Source organism: Kogia breviceps, chromosome 17 (genome assembly GCF_026419965.1).
Source record: "Kogia breviceps isolate mKogBre1 chromosome 17, mKogBre1 haplotype 1, whole genome shotgun sequence".
NCBI lineage: Eukaryota > Metazoa > Chordata > Mammalia > Artiodactyla > Physeteridae > Kogia > Kogia breviceps.
In genome coordinates, this window is record NC_081326.1 from 11,982,539 (window position 1) to 12,005,837 (window position 23,299).

The window sequence follows — 23,299 nt, forward strand, 5'->3', positions numbered from 1 at the left end:
TTTAATTTCAGTTCTAAAAAGCAAAGCACTTTGCTAAACTAATTTTCATTTTCCCATATTTCATGAGGAAACCAAAGCTCAAAAGAAGTTAAGTGGTTTGCTATAGGTCATAAGCTAGTGGCCAGAGCTATAATTAAATGCAAGAAAAAAAATTTTAATTAATTAATTAATTTAAATAAAGTAATTATTTAGGTTATTAAATTTTTAGTAATCTTTCTAAATATGAATCAAAGTCTTTAAGCAGACTTTAAAAGCATATCTTACAGTATTTCAGAAATACCCTTACCTGCTTATTTATGAGACCTTTTTATAAGTATGCTTACCATCATATTCAATATTTCTCAAAAATCATTTTTTAAAAAATTGATTTTATGAACATCACATGCAGAAAATTTGCCACACTAAAATACACGACTGGGGCTTCCCTGGTGGCGCAGTGGTTGAGAGTCCGCCTGCCGATGCAGGGGACGCGGGTTCGTGCCCCGGTCCGGGAGGATCCCACATGCCACGGAGCGGCTGGGCCCGTGAGCCATGGCCGCTGAGCCTGCGCTCCGCAATGGGAGAGGCCACAACAATGAGAGGCCCGCGTACCACACACACACAAAAATAAATAAATAAAATAAAATAAAATAAAATACACGACTGTATTATTATTTTGGCCAAGACTGACAAGTTTGCAAATTAAGGAAAAAAAACCCCACAAACCTCTGCTTTTCAGTTTCCGCTTTTATTTCCTCTGGGGAGGGAAAAAAGAAGCATACGTTAGAAAACTTGACAAGGGAAAGATCATTAACTAATTCAATTTGATTACAGGTTTTATAAATTATTTTATAAATTCTATAAGAAGTTGGGAAGAACGCACTTTCAAAAGAAAATTAGGTACTAGAATTCTGTTGCAGCCAAATGTATTAATTTACACAAATAATTCTATAAAACTATATGAAGAATATACATTAACAACCTAACAACCACAAGGATAGGGTAGAATTACAGATGACTATTTCCCAAAGCATTTCCTTTTCTCCAAGTATTTTTTTTGGGGGGTGGGGGGTCAAGTAACTCTTTACATTAACCAGAAGCACTGGGATTAAGAACAGAATAATACGTATGCTGTATTCAAGTGGCAACATATAAGGCACATGTTGGGTTAGGGAAAAAACTCAATATATCCCTTTCAGGATTATCTCAAGGAGATTATCAGGCCAGGACTATAATTTCTTAATCATGTATATATGTGTTGATATTTAACCAATTTTTCTACTTAGGACTATACAAGGCACTGCAAAATACACACGCTCTAAAATTTAATAGGAAATTTCCCCTTTTGCTGTTTATATCCATAAGAGATGACGTAAATTAGATAAATTCTACCTGTAATAGAACCTTAAATTTAATGATAAACTGAGGGATCTGGTTAATTGATTAAACCTGTTTGAAATTTGTAAGAAAAGCATTCAAATATAACATTAATCATTACTACCATCACAGCCAACAGTTGTTGGGAACTTACTATGTGCCAAGCACTATTACGTTTTACATGTACTAACATGTTTAAACCTTATAACAACCCTATGTACTATCATATTTCCATATAAAAGATTAGGAAATTGAGGCACAGACGTGCTCAAGGGCTGCATGGCTTGGGTGTGTGACTAACCTGGTTTCACTAGGTGTCAAAACTAGGTAATCTAACTCCCCCCAGATCCCGGTTTTTTAAACAACTCTATTACATAGGTGTATCTATGAATACTGAGCCAAATGAGTTAAATTTGGTATTATAAACAACTTCTAGCCCATAAATTAATAATTATTAAAGGCTATCTTGGAGGGTTCCCTGGTGGCGCAGTGGTTCAGACTCTGCCTGCCAAGGCAGGGGACATGGATTCGAGCTCTGGTCCGGGAAGATCCCGCATGCCGTGGAGTGGCTAAGCCTGTGTGCCACAACTACTGAGCCTGCACTCTAGAGCCCACGAGCCACAAGTACTGAGCCCACACAGCACAACTACTGAAGCCCACGCACCTAGAGCCCGTGCTGTGCAACAGGGGAAGCCACCTCAATGAGAAACCCATGCACCGCGATGAAGAGTAGCCCCCGCTCGCCGCAACTAGAGAAAGCCCGCATGCAGCAACGAAGACCCAATGCAGCCAAAAATTAAAAAATAAATTTATTTTAAAAAAACCTATCTTGTATGAAGCACCTCCCACATACCAGAAATTACAGCAAGCCCTTTATAAAATGACCCTGCCAAATTACTCTGTCATTGTGCAATTTATTACCTACTCTGTGCTAAGCACTGATGTTTGGTATTTCAGTCTAAGTACTCTGTGGACCAACGCTCCTTCCATTTTACCAGTGGTAGGAGTAGAAGGGAGACAATGTGAAAATATTACCTGGGGATATTTAAAATACTACTAAATTAAAGTTCACAATGTCTGAAATTTAAGATCTGCTTATGGCTACTAAAATGGTACAGTTCACCAAAAATTATAAAAATAATTTAAATCACTTTTAAAAATACAGTACAGATGAGGGGGAAATGATATATTAAGTGCCCCAAATCTTCATAAAATTTTTAGAAGTATTTTTTTATTTAAAAACATTATTATTATTTAAGAAGCTGAGGTATTGCTAAAAACCAGTTAAGGTAGAAAAAAGATGTGATGTAGGAGAAGCAGGGAGATGAGTGACAGTTTTTGCATAAAGTGAATTTCCATTTGTACAATAGTTAGGAAACAGAGTATTCTGGTTAAGTCAATAATACATTAGTTAAGAATATCAGAGGTAGTATAACATTTCAAAGAGCACTGTGCTTTGATAACACCTGTCAATAAGATAACCTGTCACTAAATAACTGTGTGACCTTAGGAAACAACCCTCACTTCACTACTTAGGTGATTGCAAAGGTACTTAAAATATATTCTAAGACATAGATCAACAAGTATGTGTCACGTGCCAAAGCCAGCCCATCACTTCTTTTCATACAGTACATGAGTTTAAGAATAGTTTTGAAAGCTGAATATTTGTGATCAATTTGATGATAGGGAACACTAACTCTGAAGCCCAATGAAGAATAATGTTACCTCCCTAAAACAATTCCACTCTTCTCATTAGTAGACCAGGGTTACAAAATTTATACTCAATTGCTATTATTTTGAAATTCATTAAGAAAAAATGTGTGTAAACCTGTTTTCTCTTGTTATGTTAAATACTACAATATCCTTGACTTCTCCTCTTGGTCCACAAAGCTCTTTACATAAAAAGTCTGCTGATCTTTGCTCTAAAACACTATGGTTCAAAGGATCCTATAGACTCTATGAACTATTTCATTCTATGATTCCATTATATTTTAAATGTCCACATTTAAATAGTCTAATAAAACATACCTAACACAAGTTGAATGTAATTTTTCTCCAGTAAATTCACACCATACTATAACATTTATTTATATCTTTCTATTTATCTATCTACCTACCTCCTTATTGTAAATTATACAAGGCAAGAACTGTTCAAACTAATCTCGTTTTTGTTTTTTTACAAATAAACAAAAAACACTTTAATTCTCAATGTTTCTCATGTTTTAAATTACTTTGCACTAAACCTGAGTTTTCCTATTTTTTTTCATTTTCCTATAACATTTTTAACCCAGAGTCAAAGAGTTTTTAATGTTTTGACAAAATCTTTAAAGATCACAGAACTATGACAATTTTCCCCACTGATTATTAACACAGTTCGCATGTTTTCAGCCTGCAGGGTTACCTTCGTGGTCCTGCAAAATGCTTATATTTTTACAGTCTTCTGAAGACTTGTATTCATCTTAATATACTTCCTTTCAAAGCCATTCAAGGCCACTTAAACTGAAAGACACTATCACTAAAAAGATTAAAAGAACAAGTGGTAATAGAGGAGCGGTAGAGTAAGTATTTATCAAAATACTGAAAGTAACAATATTACAAACCACGGTATTTTAAAACAAACTGAAAGAAATTTTTAGTATGTAATACTACTTTATATTTGTGCAGCAATAGAGTTTAAAACACTGTTCTATACATTACCTAATTTTATCCTCAATTCCTCACTTTATGGATAAGGAAACCATAAATCAGATTAGTTCAGTAATGGCTTAAAAGTCAGCCAGCTGGTAAGTAGTGATCCAGAAACTAGTTTCTCTAGTCTTAAAGTAGTGTATTACACACTACATAGTGTGCTATATTTAAGCAACCTTTTATTAGCCGATGCAGGTGAACTGAAAAATTCAGGGTAAACATATTGTAGAGCAGTGGTTCTCAAAGTGTGGCCCCAGGACCAGCAGCATCACCAGACACTACACCAAACTTACTGGATCAGAAACTACGAGTGTAGAGCCCTACAGTCTGTTTTAACAAGGCTTCAAGGCGATTCTAACAGACAAACAAGTTTAAGATCCACTGCTAGAAAGTGGTTGAAAGAAACGAGTGCAAGACAGTTGGGTGTCATCCACTATGTCCACATCCATTTATTGTACCTTTAAGACTTCTTGGACTAGTGTTTGTGTCTATGCTAAAAAGGAATTTCTTTTCAGTTTCCTTAACTTATAATAAATGCCCAGTAACACAGCCTTTGAGGAAACTGCCTCTCTAGTTTAATGAATTTAGGGCTTGAAAACAGTTTACTTCGGGTTGGCCTTCAACAGTAGAATCAAGAAGAACAGTTGACCTCTGAACAAGGCGAGGGTTAAATTATAATCAGCCCTCCATTTCTGCTGTTCCTCTGCATCCATAATTCAACCAACCACAGACTGTGTAGTACTGTAGTATTTACTACTGAAAAATATCCACGTATATGTGGACCCACGCAGTTCAAACCTGCTTTGTTCAAGGGTCAACTGTAAACTAATTCTCAATTATTAAAGAAAAACACCCAGAAGAAAAACAATATTGAAGTATCAAATTAAGAAGTAGCATACTCAAACTAAAAACCACTTGGTGCTTAATTGTGAAATATTTTCCTCTTAAAGTCAGAATCATGACAAGGATGACCACAAACAGCAAAACAGCTGTGACATTGCTCTGGAAACACTGGACAATCCAAACAGACAATACTGGATGTGATAAGGAAAGTCATCACTCTCGAGCTGATATAAGATAAAAACCAGACACTGGATTTGTTTGTTTAGTGATATTTAGGTTTTTAAACTATGTAGTCATAACACTTAAAACAAACTTTATTACTGAAATTCTTTCAGGAATTTTCTCTCTAGCCACTAACTCCCCCTATCCCTTCAGAACTATTTTTATACAATCTTTTTAAAACCTTATAAACACAACCACTGCATTATATATAGAAGGAAAAATTAAAATCGGAGAAAATAGGTCATTGTAAATTAGCATAAAAGTATAGAATTTAAAGTATTTTGAAAGAAACACAAATTTCATTCCTTTCAGGTATATTAAATTACTGAAACCAAGTACATTAAATTACTGGAACAGCTGATAAGGCACAGGACTTAAGGAACAGGAAAGAATGATTTATAAAAAAAACAACTGATCACATGCAAGTTATGTACATGACTTCCTAAACATATTCAATATTTTCTCTCATAATATTTTTACTATCAACTTGCTTAGCAGGTTTCTTTCCTGCACTGACAGTACAAATATACACTTCAAAATGATATTTATACAGAGCCAACAAATTCTATCATCTCTACACTATGCATGATTGGTTATTACCTCTCATGACACCTCTGGTCTTACAGCATAGCTTGCAGAGCAACAGCACATACTCAACGCAAACTAAACTGGTAATCTAAGGAAACACAAGGTCAAATGAAGAGCTGGGTTTTTTTGTTAATCAGTTTTTGCTTTTTAATTAATTTTTGGCTGAGTTGGGACTTCATTGCTGCGCACGGGCTTTCTCTAGCTGCGGCGAGTGGGTGCTACTCTTTGTTGCAGTGCACGGGCTTCTCATTGCGGTGGCTTCTCTTACTGCAGAGCACAGGCTCTAGGTGCGCAGGCTTCAGTAGTTGTGGCGCACAGGCTTCAGTAGTTGTGGCTTGTGGGGTCTAGAGCACAGGCTCAGTAGTTGTGGCGCACAGGCTTAGTTGCCCCACAGCATGTGGGATCTTCCCGGACCAGGGCTCGAACCCGTGTCCCCTGCATTGGCAGGCGGATTCTTAACCACTGTGCCACCAGGGAATCCTTCAAATGAACAGTTTTTAATAAATACATTAGAACTTACACATCCAATGTGTTGTCTCCTTCAAAGTCGTAACAGTGGGAGGGTATGCATCAATTATCATAATACTGCCAGTATTCAAAAATATATGTGGAACTCATTGTTTGCAGTTCTCTCCTGCCTGCTTCCTTCTTTTAAATGAATAACCTCACAGAAGGAAAAATTTCTAGAAAGGGAATCAGTCTAGCCACCAATTAACCCCAAGTGGCTTGGAGCCAAGCATGAGTAATGGTATGTGAATACAAAACAGAAGTTCTCAACTTCAGTGCTTCTGTGAACCAATGTCAAATAGTGTGTGTGCGAGCAGTGTTTTAGAAAAAGTACATAACTCTCCTTAGATTCTGAAAGAAGCCTGTAACCCAAAACTATAAAGATGATACAGGATCAATTAAGAGCAGCAATTTGGATCAATGATGACTATACGTGAAAGCAATTTTAAACAAAATATTTAGAAAACATTGCATAAATGTAAGGGGGATCACTTTGAAAAATAACATTCCTTTGGATGTATATATTCTGCTAGGTTTACTTTTTCAAAGCCAAACATGTGACTTTAGCATCACATTTCAAACAGTTAAGGATTAAATAAAAATACAGGAGTTAAATAGAATGTTACAGTAATGTAAGGAAGAGATAACGGCATGAACAAAAGCTGTGACAGTAGAGGGATGAGTAAATGTGAACTCCATGGACATCCTGGGAGGAAAAACAATGAAACCATCTCATTTATCTCGGAGGAGGAAGAGGAGCAAGGAGAGGAGACAGGGCTTGCCTAACTGGATAATAAAGGTACCATTAATTTAGACATAAAACGCAGTTCTCTCACTGTGCAAAAGTAGGGGTGAAGGTGCAGGGGTGAAGAAGAGGCAAGCTTTGGTCACATTTTGTTCTAAGTGACCGGGATGTTCAGTGGCAGTATTCAGCAGGCACCTAAAGGCATATAAATGTGAAGATCAGGAGACAGCACGGCAGACTGTATCTTCCAAAATGGTCACGACGCTACCTCCCACCCCACATGCCCTTCTGCAAAGTGACCGTGCACACACACCCCCCAAGAGAGAAAGTCTAATTCCCCTCCTCTTGAATACGGACTGGCCTTAGAGATTCATTCATAACCAACAGAATATAGTGGAAGTGACAGTGACCACCACCAAGATTCGGTCAGAAAAGGTCAAGCAGCCCCTGCCTGATTCTCTCGGAATGCTGGGTCTCCAGACACCCACTCTTTGAACCCGAAGTCCCTGATGTGAAAAGCCCAAGCCATACGGAGGCCATGTGTAAGTGGTTCAGTTGACAACACCAGCTGAGCCCAGTTTCAAGTCATCACAGTCCAGGTGCCAGACATGTGAGTGAAGAAGCCTCCAGAAGATTCCAGTTCCCAGCCATTCACATCCGTCCCCCCGCCCCCATCCCCCCGGTCATTTTGAGTCCTCCCAGATGAGGCTCTAGACACTGTGGAGCAGCAACATGCCTCACCTGAATTCCTGACCCACAAAGACTCTGAGCATGATAAAATGATCCCTGAGTTACACCACTAAGTCTACGAGTGGTTTATTACACAGCAATAGATAACTGGAACAGAAAGGGTTAAGGAGGCTTGAGGATACTGGGGTTTGAAATAACTCCTTGGCAACTGGGAGAGACAGCTAACTGAGGGGGCACAAAAAAACTGCCAGGAACGTGCTAAGTTAGAATGTGTTCTGAGCATTTGGATAAGGAATCCAGGTAGTTAATAGGTATGGTGCTTAATAAAATGCAGCCAGGACTTGCACCCTAAACTAACCCCCTTGTAATATACTTATCAGCCTCCTCAGAATCTGGAGGTCCTCTGTAAAATTAGGTTGCAAAATTATGACTAAATCATATACAAACAGTTGATGGCTATTGAAATACAAAGTAATTTAAAACAAAGTACCAGTTTAAGTTCCTTTTTAGCACCCAGAAAGCAGTCAAAAATATAACTTTTCGGGCTTCCCTGGTGGCGCAGTGGTTGAGAATCCGCCTGCCGATGCAGGGGTCACGGGTTCGTGCCCGGGTCCGGGAAGATCCCACATGCCGCAGAGCAACTAAGCCCGTGAGCCATGGCCGCTAGGCCTGCGCGTCCGGAGCCTGTGCTCCGCAACGGGAGAGGCCACAGCAGTGAGAGGCCCGCATACCACAAAAAAAAAAAAAAAATATATATATATATATATATATATATAACTTTTCCTTATATTACTACTGTCACTGCTCCCCACCTCCCTTCCTATTTAACAGAAGCAAAATGATGCAATGGGGGGGCTTCCCTGGTGGCAACAGTGGTTGAGAATCCGCCTGCCGATGCAGGGGACACGGGTTCAAGCCCTGGTCCGGGAAGATCCCACATGCCGCAGAGCAACTAAGCCCGTGAGCCACAAGTACTGAGCCTGCACTCTAGAGCCTGCGAGCCACAACTACTGAGCCTGAGCGCCTAGAGCCCATGCTCCACAACAAGAGAAGCCACCGCAATGAGAAGCCCGCGCACCGCAATGCAGAGTAGCCCCCACTCGCCGCAACCAGAGAAACCCCACAAGCAACAACAAAGACCCAGTGCAGCCAAAAGTAAATAAATAAATTTATATATATATTTTAAAAAAAGATGCAATGGGAACAAATGTTCAGCTGGGATCAACCAGGAGTTGCATACACAGTGAAAATTCACTAATATGAATTACATGTTCACAGGTACTAAAACGATGACTACAGAACTGATAAAAGTATGTTAAGTTCTGATATTCTTAAAAACTTAAATTCTGGAAATGGAAGATGCATTGCACAATAACATGTGCTTTGACCCTAGGGTTAAAGGTTAAATGAATATTTGTATACCATAAGATTTTATCTATTGCCATGATTTACAGTAAAAACTGTCACAGGTATTAATGCAATACTTATTACTCTTTTACACAGCTTAGAAAGTTTACTAATTAGGTATTTGTAACTGTTTTGCCCTGAGCTAAGCTAAATTTTACCTTACAGTATGCTAAAAAGGAAACAAGCACCATAATCCAAACTATAGAAATTTTTCCTCAAGTGAATGCATTTTATATGGATATGCACTTTTTAAAAATTATTTACTTTTGGCTGCGCTGGGTCTTCATTGCTGCACGTGGGCTTTCTCTAGTTGCAAGCGGGGGCTACTCTTCGTTGTGGTGCCCGGACTTCTCATTGCGGTGGCCTCTCTTGTGGAGCACCGGCTCTAGGCACATGGGCTTCAGTAGTTGTGGCTCACGGGCTCGGTAGTTGTGGCACACGGGCTTAATTGCTCCACGGCATGTGGGAGGAGCTTCCTGGACCAGGTCTTGAACCCGTGTCCCCTGCATTCGCAGGCAGATTCTCAACCACTGTGCCACCAGGGAAGCCCAATATGTACTTTTAATATAATCCATTACTTCCAAAATTATTGGCAAAAATAATGCTGATTTATTTTTTACTAAACCGACCCCCCCCACACACAAGCATATATGATATAAGAAGGTGAGCAGTCCTTTAGATTACCAAATTTCCTAGTGAATTTCAAATAAACGTTTTCTTATCACAGTGAGGACTATACGGGCTTGGCTATTTTCTGAAATATGAAAGGGAGAAGAACAGATTTTCATTCAAAAGCCAATATTCCTGCCCTCCCTGCCAAAAGCCAGCAGACCCCCCATCTGATAATATGGTTCTAGAGGATGTGTCAAAAAGGAGTGCAAAATTCTCACTGCAAACATTCTATTATATTGTAATTGTCCTCAATGGTTTGAATATTGGTGGAATTTTCAGAATAAAGGTGAAAAGTGACGCTTCTACCACAAAACAGCAAAAGCCAACTAAGGGGGAGTGACTGGATTCAAATGAAAACTAGACACATGAATTGCAGTTAGCTTACAAATAACTCAAACTTAGAATTCCAAATTTAATTTAATGCTTAAGAAATTTTTAATTACTTGTAACAGAAAGGCACTGTACAACTTTTAAATTTAGACCCTGATCTCTGGCCAAACATAACAGTTATAGGAGTCCCCCCTTATCCCCGGTTTCACTTTCCGAGGTTTCAGTTACCTGCAGTCTTCAGTCAACTGCAGTCTGAAAAGATTAAATGGAAAATTCCAGAAATAAACAATCCTAAGTTTTAAACTGCATGACATTCTGAGTAGTGTGATGAAATCTCGTGCTGACCCACGCTATCCTGCTTTGTCCCTCCCGGAACATGAAACATCCCTTCAGTGTATGCTGCCCTTAGTCATTGAGTAGAGCCCTCTCGGTTATCAGGATCGACGGTCGTAGATGGTACCACAGTGCTCTCTGTTCAGGTAACCCTCACTTTACTTAAAAAATGGCCCCAAAGTGTAAAAGTAGTGATGCTGGCAATTTGGATATGCCAAAAGGAAGCTTTAGATTCACTTAAAGTGCTTTCTTTAAGTGAAAAGGTGTAAGTTCTTGACTTAATAAGGAAAGAAAAAAAAATCGAATGCTGAGGTTGCTAAGATCTATGGTAAAAACCAATCTTCTACTCGTGTAACTGTGAAGAGAGAAAAAGAAATTTGCACTAATTTTGCTGTCACACCTCAAACTGCAAAAGTTATGGCCACAGTGTGTTGAGTACTTAGTTAAGATGGAAAAGGCATTAAATTTGTACAATTAGATATTTTGAGAGAGAGAGAGAGAGAGAGACCATATTTACATAACCTTATTACCTTATATTGTTAAAATTGTTCTATTTTATTATGTTATTGTTGTTCATAATTTACTGTGCCTAATTTATAAATTAAATTGTAACATAGGTATGTATGTAGAGGTAAAAACATAGTATATAGAGAAATCAGTACTACTGTTTCAAGCATCCACTGGGGATCTTGGCACATACCTCCTGCAGACGTGGGGTACTACTGTAATTTAAGTTCTCTAATGCACTTAAATAATTTTTTCCGTGATAAATAACTTAAAACTAGGAATAAAAAATTCTAATAGACTGAAACTGTTTCTTGAATGTGTGATACATCAATAATACTCAGATTCGTGAGAAATGTCTTCTAAGGTAATGAAAATTGTTGATTAGCTCACCAAAATCACATGAATAGAAAAGAGTCTAATAAACAAAAATATCTTGTTTGTGTAGCATTTTACAATTTACACAGAAGTTTTATATACATGTTAACTCTTAGAACAGCAGACAGCATTACCAACATGCCCATATTAGAGATTAAAAAACCTGAAGTGACTTACCCAAGATGACAAGAAGGGTATGGAATGATTTAAGTGTGATTTTGCTAAGAAATAAACCTAAATCAAATGACTGAATTTCAATGACTTATCAATTAAAAGAATATTAATTTTAGAATGATGTTATTATCAGTTTTTCAATGTGCCCACAAAAGTTCTAACAAAACAAAAAACCACTGTGCTATTAATTCAGAAAAACTCCTGCTGTTTTGAAAACCAAAACTAGAAATGTACTTCGAATAGAAAATATTTCAAGTCAATAATTTTCTTTCCATTCCAGACTTGCTGTATAAAATATTTTAAATAAAATACAAAATAAGTACAAAATAAAAACTTTAACAGAATTCAGATTGAGTGTCTGCCTAATGACACCAAAGTAATAAACATAGGTAAGCCAAATTTAAAGAAATTTTCACTTTCACTAAGTGAAAATAAGCATTTAGAGAAACCACGAATTATGAAAATGGTCCTTTAATGGAACTTAATATTTGCACAGAAAAGAATGCAGTGGATGTACTCTCAACAACTTGCAGTGGCTACAGTGAAAATCAACAAAAACAGAGTTACTGTTCTAAGTGTTAACACCCCTACTGGTAAATAAACAATCAGACATTTCATAGATTCTGCTCAATGTAAGAAATGCAGAAGCCGCACCTATGGGATCATGGAAAGAATACTGCACTGTTTGAGTCAGGGCCTTGGGTTCTATTTCACACTTGGCTGCACAAGCAGAACACAGTAGAAAGAAATGGGTTAGAGGCCCCAAAAGACTGAGAGTCAAATCCCAGGTCTGCCTCTGTATGACCTTTCTAAACCTCAGTTTACAGATTTTTCAAATAGGCACGATAATATTTAGTTTTCTGCCTCTTAAGACTGTATTAGGAGACTCTTGGAGGTGTGAAAGTGCTTTGTTTGGGGCTGGGTTTAGTCTTTTTTTTTTTGAGAAGTTTTAAATTTGAAAAAAGTACAAACAACAGTAGATAAATACCCAGTAAGCAACCACCCAAGCTTATTTTATGAAAGCATTTCATAAATGTATACAAGCATACCTCAGAGATCTTGAGGGTTCAGTTCCAGACCACTGCAATAAAGCGAATACTGCAATAAAGTCACATGAAGTTTTGGTTTCTCAGTGCATATAAAAGTTGTTTATACTATACCGTAATCTATTAAGCATTCAATAGCATAACGCCTTAAAAAACAATATTCATACCCTAATTAAAAAAATACTTTGGGAATTCCCTGGCGGTCCAGCAGTTAGGCTTCAGTACTCTCACTGCTGTAGGCCCAGGGTCAATCCCTGGTCGGGGAACTAAGATTCCTCAAGCTGTGCGGCACGGCAGAAAAACAAAACAAAAAATACTTTATTGCTAAAAACTGCTATCAACCATCCAAACCTTCACCTGGTGGAGGGAGTGACCAGGGTGGTGGGTGCTGAAGGGTGGGGCGGCTACAGCAATTTCTGAAAATAAGACGACAATGAAGTTTGCTGCATCGATTGACTCTTCCTTTCAGGAACAATTTCTCAGCAGCATACAGTATTTTACCCACAGGAGAACTTTCCAAATTGGAGTCAATCCTCTCAAAGCCTGCTGCTGCTTTATCAACAAAGTTCATGTTATATTCTACTGAATAAATCTTTTGCTGTCATTCCAATAATCTTCACAGCATCTTCACCAGGAGTAGATTACATCTCAAGAAACTACTTTCTTTGGTCATCCGTAAGAAGAAGTTCCTCATCTGTTAAAGCTTTATCTTAAGACTGCAACAATTCAGTCACATCTTCAGGCTCCAATTCTAATTCTAGGTCTCTTGCTCTTTCCACCACATCTGCAGTGACTTCCTTCCCTGAAGCCTGAACTCCTTGAAGTCCTCCATGACGGCTGGAATCAACTTCTTCCAATCTCCTGTTAATGCTGATATTCTGACCTCTTCCCATGAATCACGAATGTTCTTAATGGTATTTAGAATGGTGAATCCTTTCCAGAAGGTTTTCATTTACAATCCCCGGATTCATGAGAGGAATCACTACTATGGCAGGTAGAGCCTTACAAAATGTTACTTGTTCAGTAATCAGACTTCAAATTCTTGACGCCTGGGCTGGATGATGGATGCTGTGTGTTATTAACAGGCATGAAAACAACATTAATCTTGTTATATTGAATACATCTCCACCAGAGCTCTTGTGTGACCAGGAATACTGTCAATGCGCAGTAATATTTTGAAAGGAATCTTTTTTCCTAAGCAGTAGGTCTCATCAATGGGTTTAAAATATTCAGTAAACCATGCTGTAAACAGATTTGCTGTCATCCAGGCTTTGTTGTTGCATTTACAGAGCACAGGCAGAGCAGATTTACCATGATTCTTAAGGGCCCTCGGATTTTCAAAATGGTAAATAAGCACTGGCTTCAACTTAAAGTCACCAGCTGCATAAGCCCCTGACACAAGAGGGTCAGCCTGTCCTTTGAAGCTTTGAAACCAGGCACTGACTTCTCCTATCTAGCTATGAAAGTTCTAGATGGCATCTTCTTCCAATATAAGGCTGTTTCATCTACATTGAAAAGCTGTTGTTTAGTGTAGCCACCATCATTAGTCAACTTAGCTAGATCTTCTGGATAACTTGCTGCAGCTTCTACAGCAGCACTTCCTGCTTCACCTTGCACTTTTATGTTATAGAGATGGCTTCTTTTCTTAAACCTCATGAACCGGCCTTTGCTAGATTCAAACTTTTCATCTGCAGCTTCCTCACCTCTCTTAGCCTTCAGAGAATTGAAGAAAGTTACAGTCTTTACTATATGTAAAATGAATAAATAGGGACCTACTGTATAGCACAGGGAACTCTATGCAGTACTCTGTAATGACCTATATGGGAAAAGAATCTTAAAAAAAGTGGATATTTGTATATGTATAACTGATTCACTTAGTTGTACAGCAGAAACTAACACAACATTGTAAATCAACTATACTCCAAATAAAAATTTTTTTTTAAAAGTTACGGTCTTGCTCTAGATTAGGCTTTGGCTTAAGGGAATGTTGTGGCTGGTTTGATCTTCTATCTGGACCACTAAAACCTTTTTCCGTACCAACAACACTGTTTCGCTTTCTTATCATTTGTGAATTCACTGGAGTAGCACTTTTAATTTCCTTCAAGGACTTTCCCTTTGCATTTATGACGGAGCTGTTTGGCACAAGAGGCTTAGCTTACGACCTATCTCAGCTTTCAACATGCCTTCCTCACTAAACTGAATCATTTGTAGCTTTTGATTTAAAGTGAGAGACATGCGACTCTTCCTCTCGCTTGAACACTTACAGGCCACTGTAGGGACGTTAACTGGTCTAATTTCAATATTGTTGTGTCACATGGAATAGGGAGGCCTGAGGATAGGGGGCAAGACAGGCAAATGGCCAATCTCGGTGGATCTGTCAGAACACACACATAAGTTTGCAGTCTTATATGGGCATGATTCGTGGTGCCCCCAAAAAAATTACAATAAAAACATCAAAGATCACAGATCACCATAAAAAAATATAATAAGGAAAAACCGTGAAATATTGCGAGAATTACCAAAATGTGACAGACACGAAGTGAGGAAATGCTGTCGGAAAAATGGCACTGACAGACTTGCTCAAAGCAGGGTTGCCACAAACATGCAATTTGTAGAAAATGCAATGTCTGCAAAGTACAATAAAGCAAAGAGCAAGGAAACAAGGTGTGCCTGTGTACACTATGTAAGGAAACAGATCCTGTCAGTCTTATGCACCAATGCATTTTTGGTTCTTACCACAAGTTGCACATAATAGTAACACCAAGTATCTACTGAGCAGTTACCAAGTGCCAGGTTCCACTGCAGGTGCTTTAAAATACCTCATTAGGTCCTCCAGCAATTTTGAGATACATGCTATTATTGTTCTGATTGTGTATGGGAGAAAAGAGACACAGCTATGTAAGTGACACACCCAAGGTCACACACTTCGTGATAGGGCCGACAGTTATTAAACCTGCATTATCATCCTGATAGCAAATACTCAACAAAGAATTGTTGAATGAATAAAAGAATGATCATAAAATTGAGTTAGAGGAAATAAGTTACACATGAAACAAAAAATTTCAAGATACTTTCAGGCCACTGATATTGTTAGAGGATAGTCTGTAGACCTTAAAAAAATCTTAAAATTCATAAATACATCTATGGCAAATACAGTTGACCCTTGAACAACATGGGGATTAATTTTTATAACTTATAGTCAGCCCTCGGTTCCTCTGCATATCAAAAGCTCAATAGTCCAAATTGTAAATTTAAAGTCCACTAGTGCCAAGATCTTTCTACTTTTTAAAATAATTAAGCACTAAGTTTCAAAGAACAAGAGACCAAGAGAGTAGAAAGTATTAAGTAACAAATAATCAGGAAAGCCCTCAAAAGAAGGTGGTATTTAAGCTAAACCTTCAGGGGCAAAAAGAACTTAGGGAGGTATGAGGTAGTGAAAAAAAAAAAAAAAAAAAAAGGAAGGAATGACAGGCAGCAAGAGAAAGAAGAGCTGGATATGCACGAGGTGTTATTCAGTCAGTCAAGATGTAAACCCTTCAACAAAGATATATGAATGGCTAATAGGCACATAAAAAGATACTTGACACCATTAGTCAAAGGAAATGCAAATCAAAACCACAATGAGATGCCACTTCACAGTACTAGAGTTAGCTATTCTACATTCTAGAAATATACAATAACAAATGTTGGTGAGGAGAGAGAGAAATGGGGACTCTCATCATTGCTGGGAAAATAAAATGCTGCAGCCACTTTGGAAAACAGTTAGCAATTACAATAAATTTGCCACATAACCGAGCAACTGCACTTTTAGGTACCTATCCAGAAGTGAAAACACACATCCACATAAAGACTGGCATGTGAATGTTGAAAGCAGCATTATTCATAATCACTAAAAGATGGAAACAACCTAAAGGCTCAACAATGGGTGAATGAATAAACAATATCAATTCCATACAACAGAATGCTATTCAGCAATAAAAAGGAACTAAATACTGACACATGGTAGAACATAAATAAAACTCAAAAAACATGCTAAGCAAAAAAGTCATACACAAAAGATTATATACTGTATGACTCAGTTTACATGAAATATCACAAAAAGGCAAATCTAGAGACAGAAAGTAGGTAAGTGGATGCCCGGGGAGGGAATGGGAATTAACGGTTAATGGACATGAGGGATTTTATAAAAGTGATGGAAATGTTCTAAAACTGATTTATGGTGATGATTGCACAACTTAGTAAATTTACTTTAAAAAAAAAAAAAACCAGAGTTGTACACCTGAAATGCGTGAATTATGTGATATGTAAAATATGCCTCAATAAAGTTATATTAAAACAAAAAAAGACATATACCTGATTGGAATGAAAGATTTGTAACAGAGTAGAGAACAAATGACATCTTATGTATATTCTATGACTGAGTAGCTCAGCTAAAGCAACTTGGCTAAAATGTAGGTGGCTGAAAGCACAAGAACAAAAACAGCTCCCATAACTGCAGAATAGTATTGGGTTGGCCAGCCAAGCTGGAATGAACTTTTTGGCCAGACCAGTATTAAGCATGCTCCAGCCAGTATCTAGAGACAAATTTTTGTTCTCCACAAATTACTCCCCTCAGAAAAAAGAAAGGCATCTTATTCTTGAGTCCTTTTTAAGTCTCCCATTTCAGAGTATTCTCTGATTTTAACAGCTTTTAAAAACGTTTTATTACAGAAAACTCCAAACACATTCAACAGTACAGAATAATATGATGAATCCCCATGTCCCATTATCCACCTTCGACAGTTACCATGTTTCATCTATACCCTCCATGCACCTCATGCTCCCCTCACCAATGAGCTCAACTAAAGCAAATTCCAGGCATACTCTTTAATTTATAAATATTTCAGTATGAAGTTACCTTTTAAATTTCTTTTAAAACATTATAAAAGTAACCATGATCAGTTTAGAAAATCTGGAAAATACAGAAAAGCATAAAGGAGAAAAAAACACCAACCATTATCTCACAATATATATATAAACCCAGTTAACACTATAATGTAGAATATTTTTAGAGGGAACTTTTTATTAAAGTATCAACATAACATACATGGTGGAAGGTGTACAAGTTGTAAGTATTCAGCTCAACAGACTTTCCTTCACAAATAGACCACTTTACTCTGAAAAATCAAATGACTTAAGCAACTATTTTAGTATTATGTACATACTTATGGTTCTGTAAATAAATTTTATATACATCTCTTTGCCAACCACAATGTAGAGGATAAGATCTTAACATTTACTGACTATATGTACTGTCTCATTTAATTCTATAATGATCCTATGAAGTAGGCATTACAGATGAAGAAAAGAGACCCAAAGAGACTTCATAACTTTGTCTCAGATTTAATAAATAACAGAATCCGGATTAAAATTTAAAAACTGCTTATCAGGGCTTTTTCCACCACACAATGGCATCTATGTGAACACTATAAAGAAAACAAAAAGAGAATGCTGGTCGTTCTCTCTCATTCTAAGAGTACTTGTTCTTTCTGCTTTTCATACAACACTCATGGCCACCATAGACAATTTAAACCGTAGTAAAATTTTTATAAAAAAGTAGCTTAAGTAAAAGAAGTACAATGTGTGTGCATTACTGCAGGAAGCCTTAGGATAGGAGGTCACCAAAGTAAAGAAAGAAGTCTAATAACCAAACAACTCAAATTTATTTAGAATTTCGTGTTTATTAACAACTTTTAGAAGTTTTCTTTATCTTTCTAAAACTAAAACTTATATTAAAAGAGGCAAATATATGGACACTTACCTTATACCATATACAAAAATTAACTCAAAATAGATCAAAGATCTAAACGTAAAAGCTAAAACTTTTAGAAGAAAATATAAAGGAAAAGCTTCATGACACTGGATTTGGCAATGATTCACTAGATATGACACCAAAAGCACAGGAAACAGAACTAAAAATAGACTACATCAAAATTAAAAACTGTGCATCAAATGATGTAATCAACAGAAAAGGCAATTTAAGGAATGGTAGAAAAATATTTGCAAATCGTATATCTGATAAACAGTAAATACCCAGAATATATAAGGAACTCCAACAACTCAACAACAACAACAAAATCTGGTTTAAAATTGGGCAAAGGACTTGAACAGACAGGTCTCCAAAGGAGACAAATGGCTAACCAGAACATGAAAAGATGCTCAACATCACCAATCATCAGGGAAATGCAAATCAAAACCACAATGAGATACCACTTCACAGCCATTAGAATGGCAACTGTCAAAAAAACATAAAGTAGCAAGAGGTAAGGAAGTGGAGAAATTGGACCCCTTGTGCAGTGTTTGGGGGAATATAAACTGGTGCAGCTGCTATTGAAAACAGTATGACAATCCCTCAAAATGTTTAAAATATAATATGACCTAGTAATTCCACTTCTGAGTATACATCCAAAAGAATTAAAAGCAGGGTATTTGCACACTCAGGTTCACAGCAGCACTATTCACAATAGCCAAAAAGTGGAAGTAACCCAAATCTCCATTAACAGATGAATGGATAAACAAAATGTGGTATATACAGTTGACCCTTGAACAATTCAGGAGTTAGGGGCACCAACTCTTTGTGCAGTGGAAAATCCAAATATAACTTATAGTTGGCCCTTTTTATACGTAATTCCTCCATATCTGCGATTCCTCCCTATCTGTGGTTCCACATCCGCAGATCCAACCAACTGTGGCTCATGTAGGTCTGCAGTATTTACTGGTGAAAAAAATCCACATATATGTGGACCCTCATAGTTCAAACCCATGTTGTTTAAGGGTCAACTGTACATACAATGGATTATTATTCAGCCTTATAAAAGAAGGAAATTCTGAAATATGCTACAACATGGATTATTAACCTTGAAGACATGACGCTATGTGAAATAAACTAGGCATAAAAAGACAAATACTGTATAATTCCACTTATATGAAGTACCTGGACTAATCAAATTCATAAAGACAGAAAGTAGAATGAACAGTGGTTGCCTGGGGTTCGGGGTTAGGAGAGAGAGTGGAAAATTGTTCAGTGGTAACAAGCTTTAGTTTTGCAAGATGAAAAAAGTTCTGGAGATGGGCTGCACAATAACGTGAATGTACTTAAGATTATTGAACTGAACAGTTGAAAAGGGCTAAGACGGTGACGGTGAGTTCCCTGGCAGTCCAGTGGTTAGGACTCAGTGCTTTCACTGCTATGGGCCAGGTTCAATCCCTGTCAGGGAACTAAGATCCCACGTGCCATGCAACGCAGCCAAAACAACAACAACAAAAACAGGCCAAAATAATAAATTTTATGATATGTGTATTTTACCACAATTAAAAAAGACACATAGATAATCTCTTTTGGCCAAGATAGAGTAAGCCCTATTCTTTCCTCTTATAACTAAAAAATCCTAGGGCATGTAATACAACAAACAAAGAAGACTCTGAATGGTAGAAAGAAGGCAAAATGCCTCAGGACCTTGGGACTTGAGGAGCAACACAGTGAATTCCCTGGGTTTTCTTTGCGTTTCCTATACATCCTGGATGGCATGCTGAAGAAGGCTGCAACCTGTAACTGCCAACAGGCACAGACCAAAAAAAAAAAAACCCTCAAGAAAAGCCCCCTCTCTCCAACCAAAGGACAGGGAAAAATTTTTTTCCCTACAGAACAGAAAACTTTTTTGATAAAATGTGCCCTACTCTAGCCAAAGACTAAAGGAAAAACTGCACTTGCAGTGTCCGTGAGGCTGAGAGGCGAGCTGGGCGAGTTGGACTTATGGTCCTACCTGGTGGCAGCAAGGCAGGACAAGTGACCCTGAGCTTTCCCCACTAAGGTGATGTCACCGGGGCAGTTAAACTTCCAATCCCACAAGGCAGCTAAGAGGAAGATCAGAGTGATGCACTGTGATGACAGTTTGGCAATCCCCTTTCCCAACAGGGACAGTGTCAGAAGGGTCCAGAGAGGGGAAACTGAATTTCAACTCCCAGCCCAGCAGCAACTAGACAGTTTAAGTAGGCCCCTTGCTTTCATCTACACTGGTGTTGCTTGGACCTGTGCACTATACCTAAACAGAGTGACCACAGAATGAATATTAAATAGGATCCAGAATCTTACAACATAACATTGAAAATATCCAGTATACAACTGAAAATCATCCATCATACCAAGTACCAGGAAAATCTTAACTTTGATGAGCAAAGAGAACTGACAGGTGCCAACTCCAGGCAGACACAGATATTAGACTTATCTAACAAGGATTTTAAAGCAGCCATCATACTCTACATGGTACTCCTTTATTTCTAGACACCTATGAAAAACATCAGTACAACCTTTTGAAACTTCTTTGTTAAACATCTATTAAGGAATTAAGAGTAGAATCTCCCAAAAGAAATCACAACAATAAAGAGATGGACACATATAATTTTTAAAACTATTTTGAAATTATCTTTTTATTGTTGATTTCATATTTAACTTCATTATGTTCAGATTACTGGTCTGTATTATCACTTCTCTGAATTGTGTTGCCCATTTCACAGATATCTAGTAAATTTTTATTAATGTTTTACATTTGCTCAGAGATAATGTTCATTCTGTGATTGTTTTTTTAAGTTTCCTCTTATAGATCTGACTCAGTAGAGGTCTTGTTGAAACATTTTATCCTTACCAACATTTATAGGCTTAATATATGATTTTATAATTGATGTGTTCTAAAATCTACTTTTGTGATGGCAAATAAATCAGGCACAAACAATGGGGAAAAAAGGCAGCCATCATTAAAAACAAAACCAAAAAACTTCATGAGCAATTTTAAACACGCTTGAAACAAATGAAAAAAATAAAATCAAAGAAAAATTGAAGACAAAGAAGAAACAAATGGAAATTTTATAACTGAAAAATACAATACATAAAATTTAAAATTCACTGGATGAACTCAATAGCAAAAGAAATATAATGGAGGAAAGAAATCAGTGAACTTGAAGACAGAACAATAAAAATTAACCAATCTGAATAAAAGGTAGTAAGTATACTGAAAAAATAAAAGAGCTTCAGGGACCTGATAACAATGACACAGGATGTATTATTCATATCAAAGTCACAGAAAAAGAGGAGAAAGAGTAGGGAGCTGAAAGAGTACAGATGACCACTGAACAACATGGGCTTGAACTGTACAGGTCGACTTATATGCAGATTTTTTTTCAATAAATACCACAGTACCACACAATCCACAGTTAGTTAAATCCACAAACGGGGAACCGTGGATATGGAGGGCTGACTATAAAGCTATATACACAGTTGATCTCACATGGGAGTGAGGGGTTTGGTGCTCCTAATCTCCGCACTGTTCAAGGATCAACTGTATATGAAGAAATAATGGCTGAAATCTCCCCAAATTTGGCAAAATACACAAACCACAGATTCAAGAAGCTGAGTGAACCCAAACAAGATAGGAACCCAAAGGAACACATGCGAGAACACATCATAAACTTCAGAAAATTAAAGACAAAGTCTTGAAAGCAGGGAGAAAAAAATGACATATTTTTTGTAGAAGAACATGATTCAAATGACAGTGGATTTCTCATCAGAAACTAGGGAGGACAAAATTTGGAGGCAGTGGCACATTTGCAAGAACTGAAAGAAAAGACTGTCACCCAGGGTTCCATATTCAGTGAAAATACTAAAAGGAAAAAAGATAAAACCAACACCTTCTCAGAAAAAGGAAAACAAAAGAAATTTGTCACCACTAGATCTACCCTAAAAGAAGATCTTCAACTCGAAATGATAGAGAAGAAAGTCTGAAACACCAAGAATGAAGAAAAGGTAAAAACATGGAAAAATGTAACACCATCCTTCCTCCTGAGTGTTCTAAATTACGTTAGGTGTGTGAAGTAAAAATAAAACATTGTCTTATATGCTTTCTAAAATAGGTATAGGAAGTATTTAAGATAATAATACTATAAAGAGTTAAGGTAAAGGGATCTAAATGGAGCTAGCTAAGGTTTCTATAGGTTACTCAAATTAGTAAAATGTTGACATCAGTATACTTTGACAAGTTATGTATGGATAATGTAATACCTAGCACGCACAACCATTAAAAAACCAAATACAGAGATACATTCAAAACTCTAAGGGAAAACCAAAATGGAATTCTAAAAAAATGTTCAAGTAACCCCCATGAAGGCAGGAAAAGTGCATACAGGGGGAAAAAAAAAAAGAAGGAATAACAAAACACATAAGTAAAAGGCAGAATTAAGCTCTAATATAACAATATTACTTTAAATGTAAAAGGTCTAAACATAACAGTTTGGCAGACTGGATTCAAAAAAATATAAACCAACCATAGGCTATCTATATCAAACTAATTTCAACTATAATGATACAAGTAGGTTAGAAGTAAATGAATAGAAAAGGATATACCACATAAACATTAATCAAAAGAAATCAGAAATGATCATATCAATATTGGACAAAGTAAAACAAAAAAAAATGACCAGAAACAAAGGACATTACATAATGATAAAAGGTTGCACACACGTGTAGGATTGCTATGTAGGATTACATAGCAATCCTACACGTGTGTGCAACGAAGAGCTTCGAAACACATGAAGCAGAAACAAATATAACAAAGAAGAAACAGACAAATCCACGATTTTAGTTGAAGACTTCAACACCCCTCTTAAAATTAACAGAACTACTAGACAAAAACTTCAGATATAGAACTAAACAACACCATTAATCAACAGGATCGAAATTTATAGAATGCTCCCCTCAACAACAGAAGAATACACATTCTTTTTAAAT

The 23,299-nt window shown here is 37.1% G+C and overlaps 1 protein-coding gene across 2 annotated transcripts in view; it reads right to left on the reverse strand.

Moving 5' to 3' along the window:
- The window catches only part of ARFGEF1 (ADP ribosylation factor guanine nucleotide exchange factor 1), a 132,446-nt gene that overhangs the window by 84,722 nt on the left and 24,425 nt on the right, over positions 1-23,299 (reverse strand). For both annotated transcript variants that reach the window (XR_010837351.1, XM_059042582.2), the window contains exon 2: positions 706-736. Coding sequence is in view for 1 of the 2 variants with exons in the window: in XM_059042582.2 (XP_058898565.1) it covers positions 706-736 (31 nt within the window). In the remaining variant the exon portion in view is untranslated. The remainder of the gene's footprint in view (positions 1-705; positions 737-23,299) is intronic.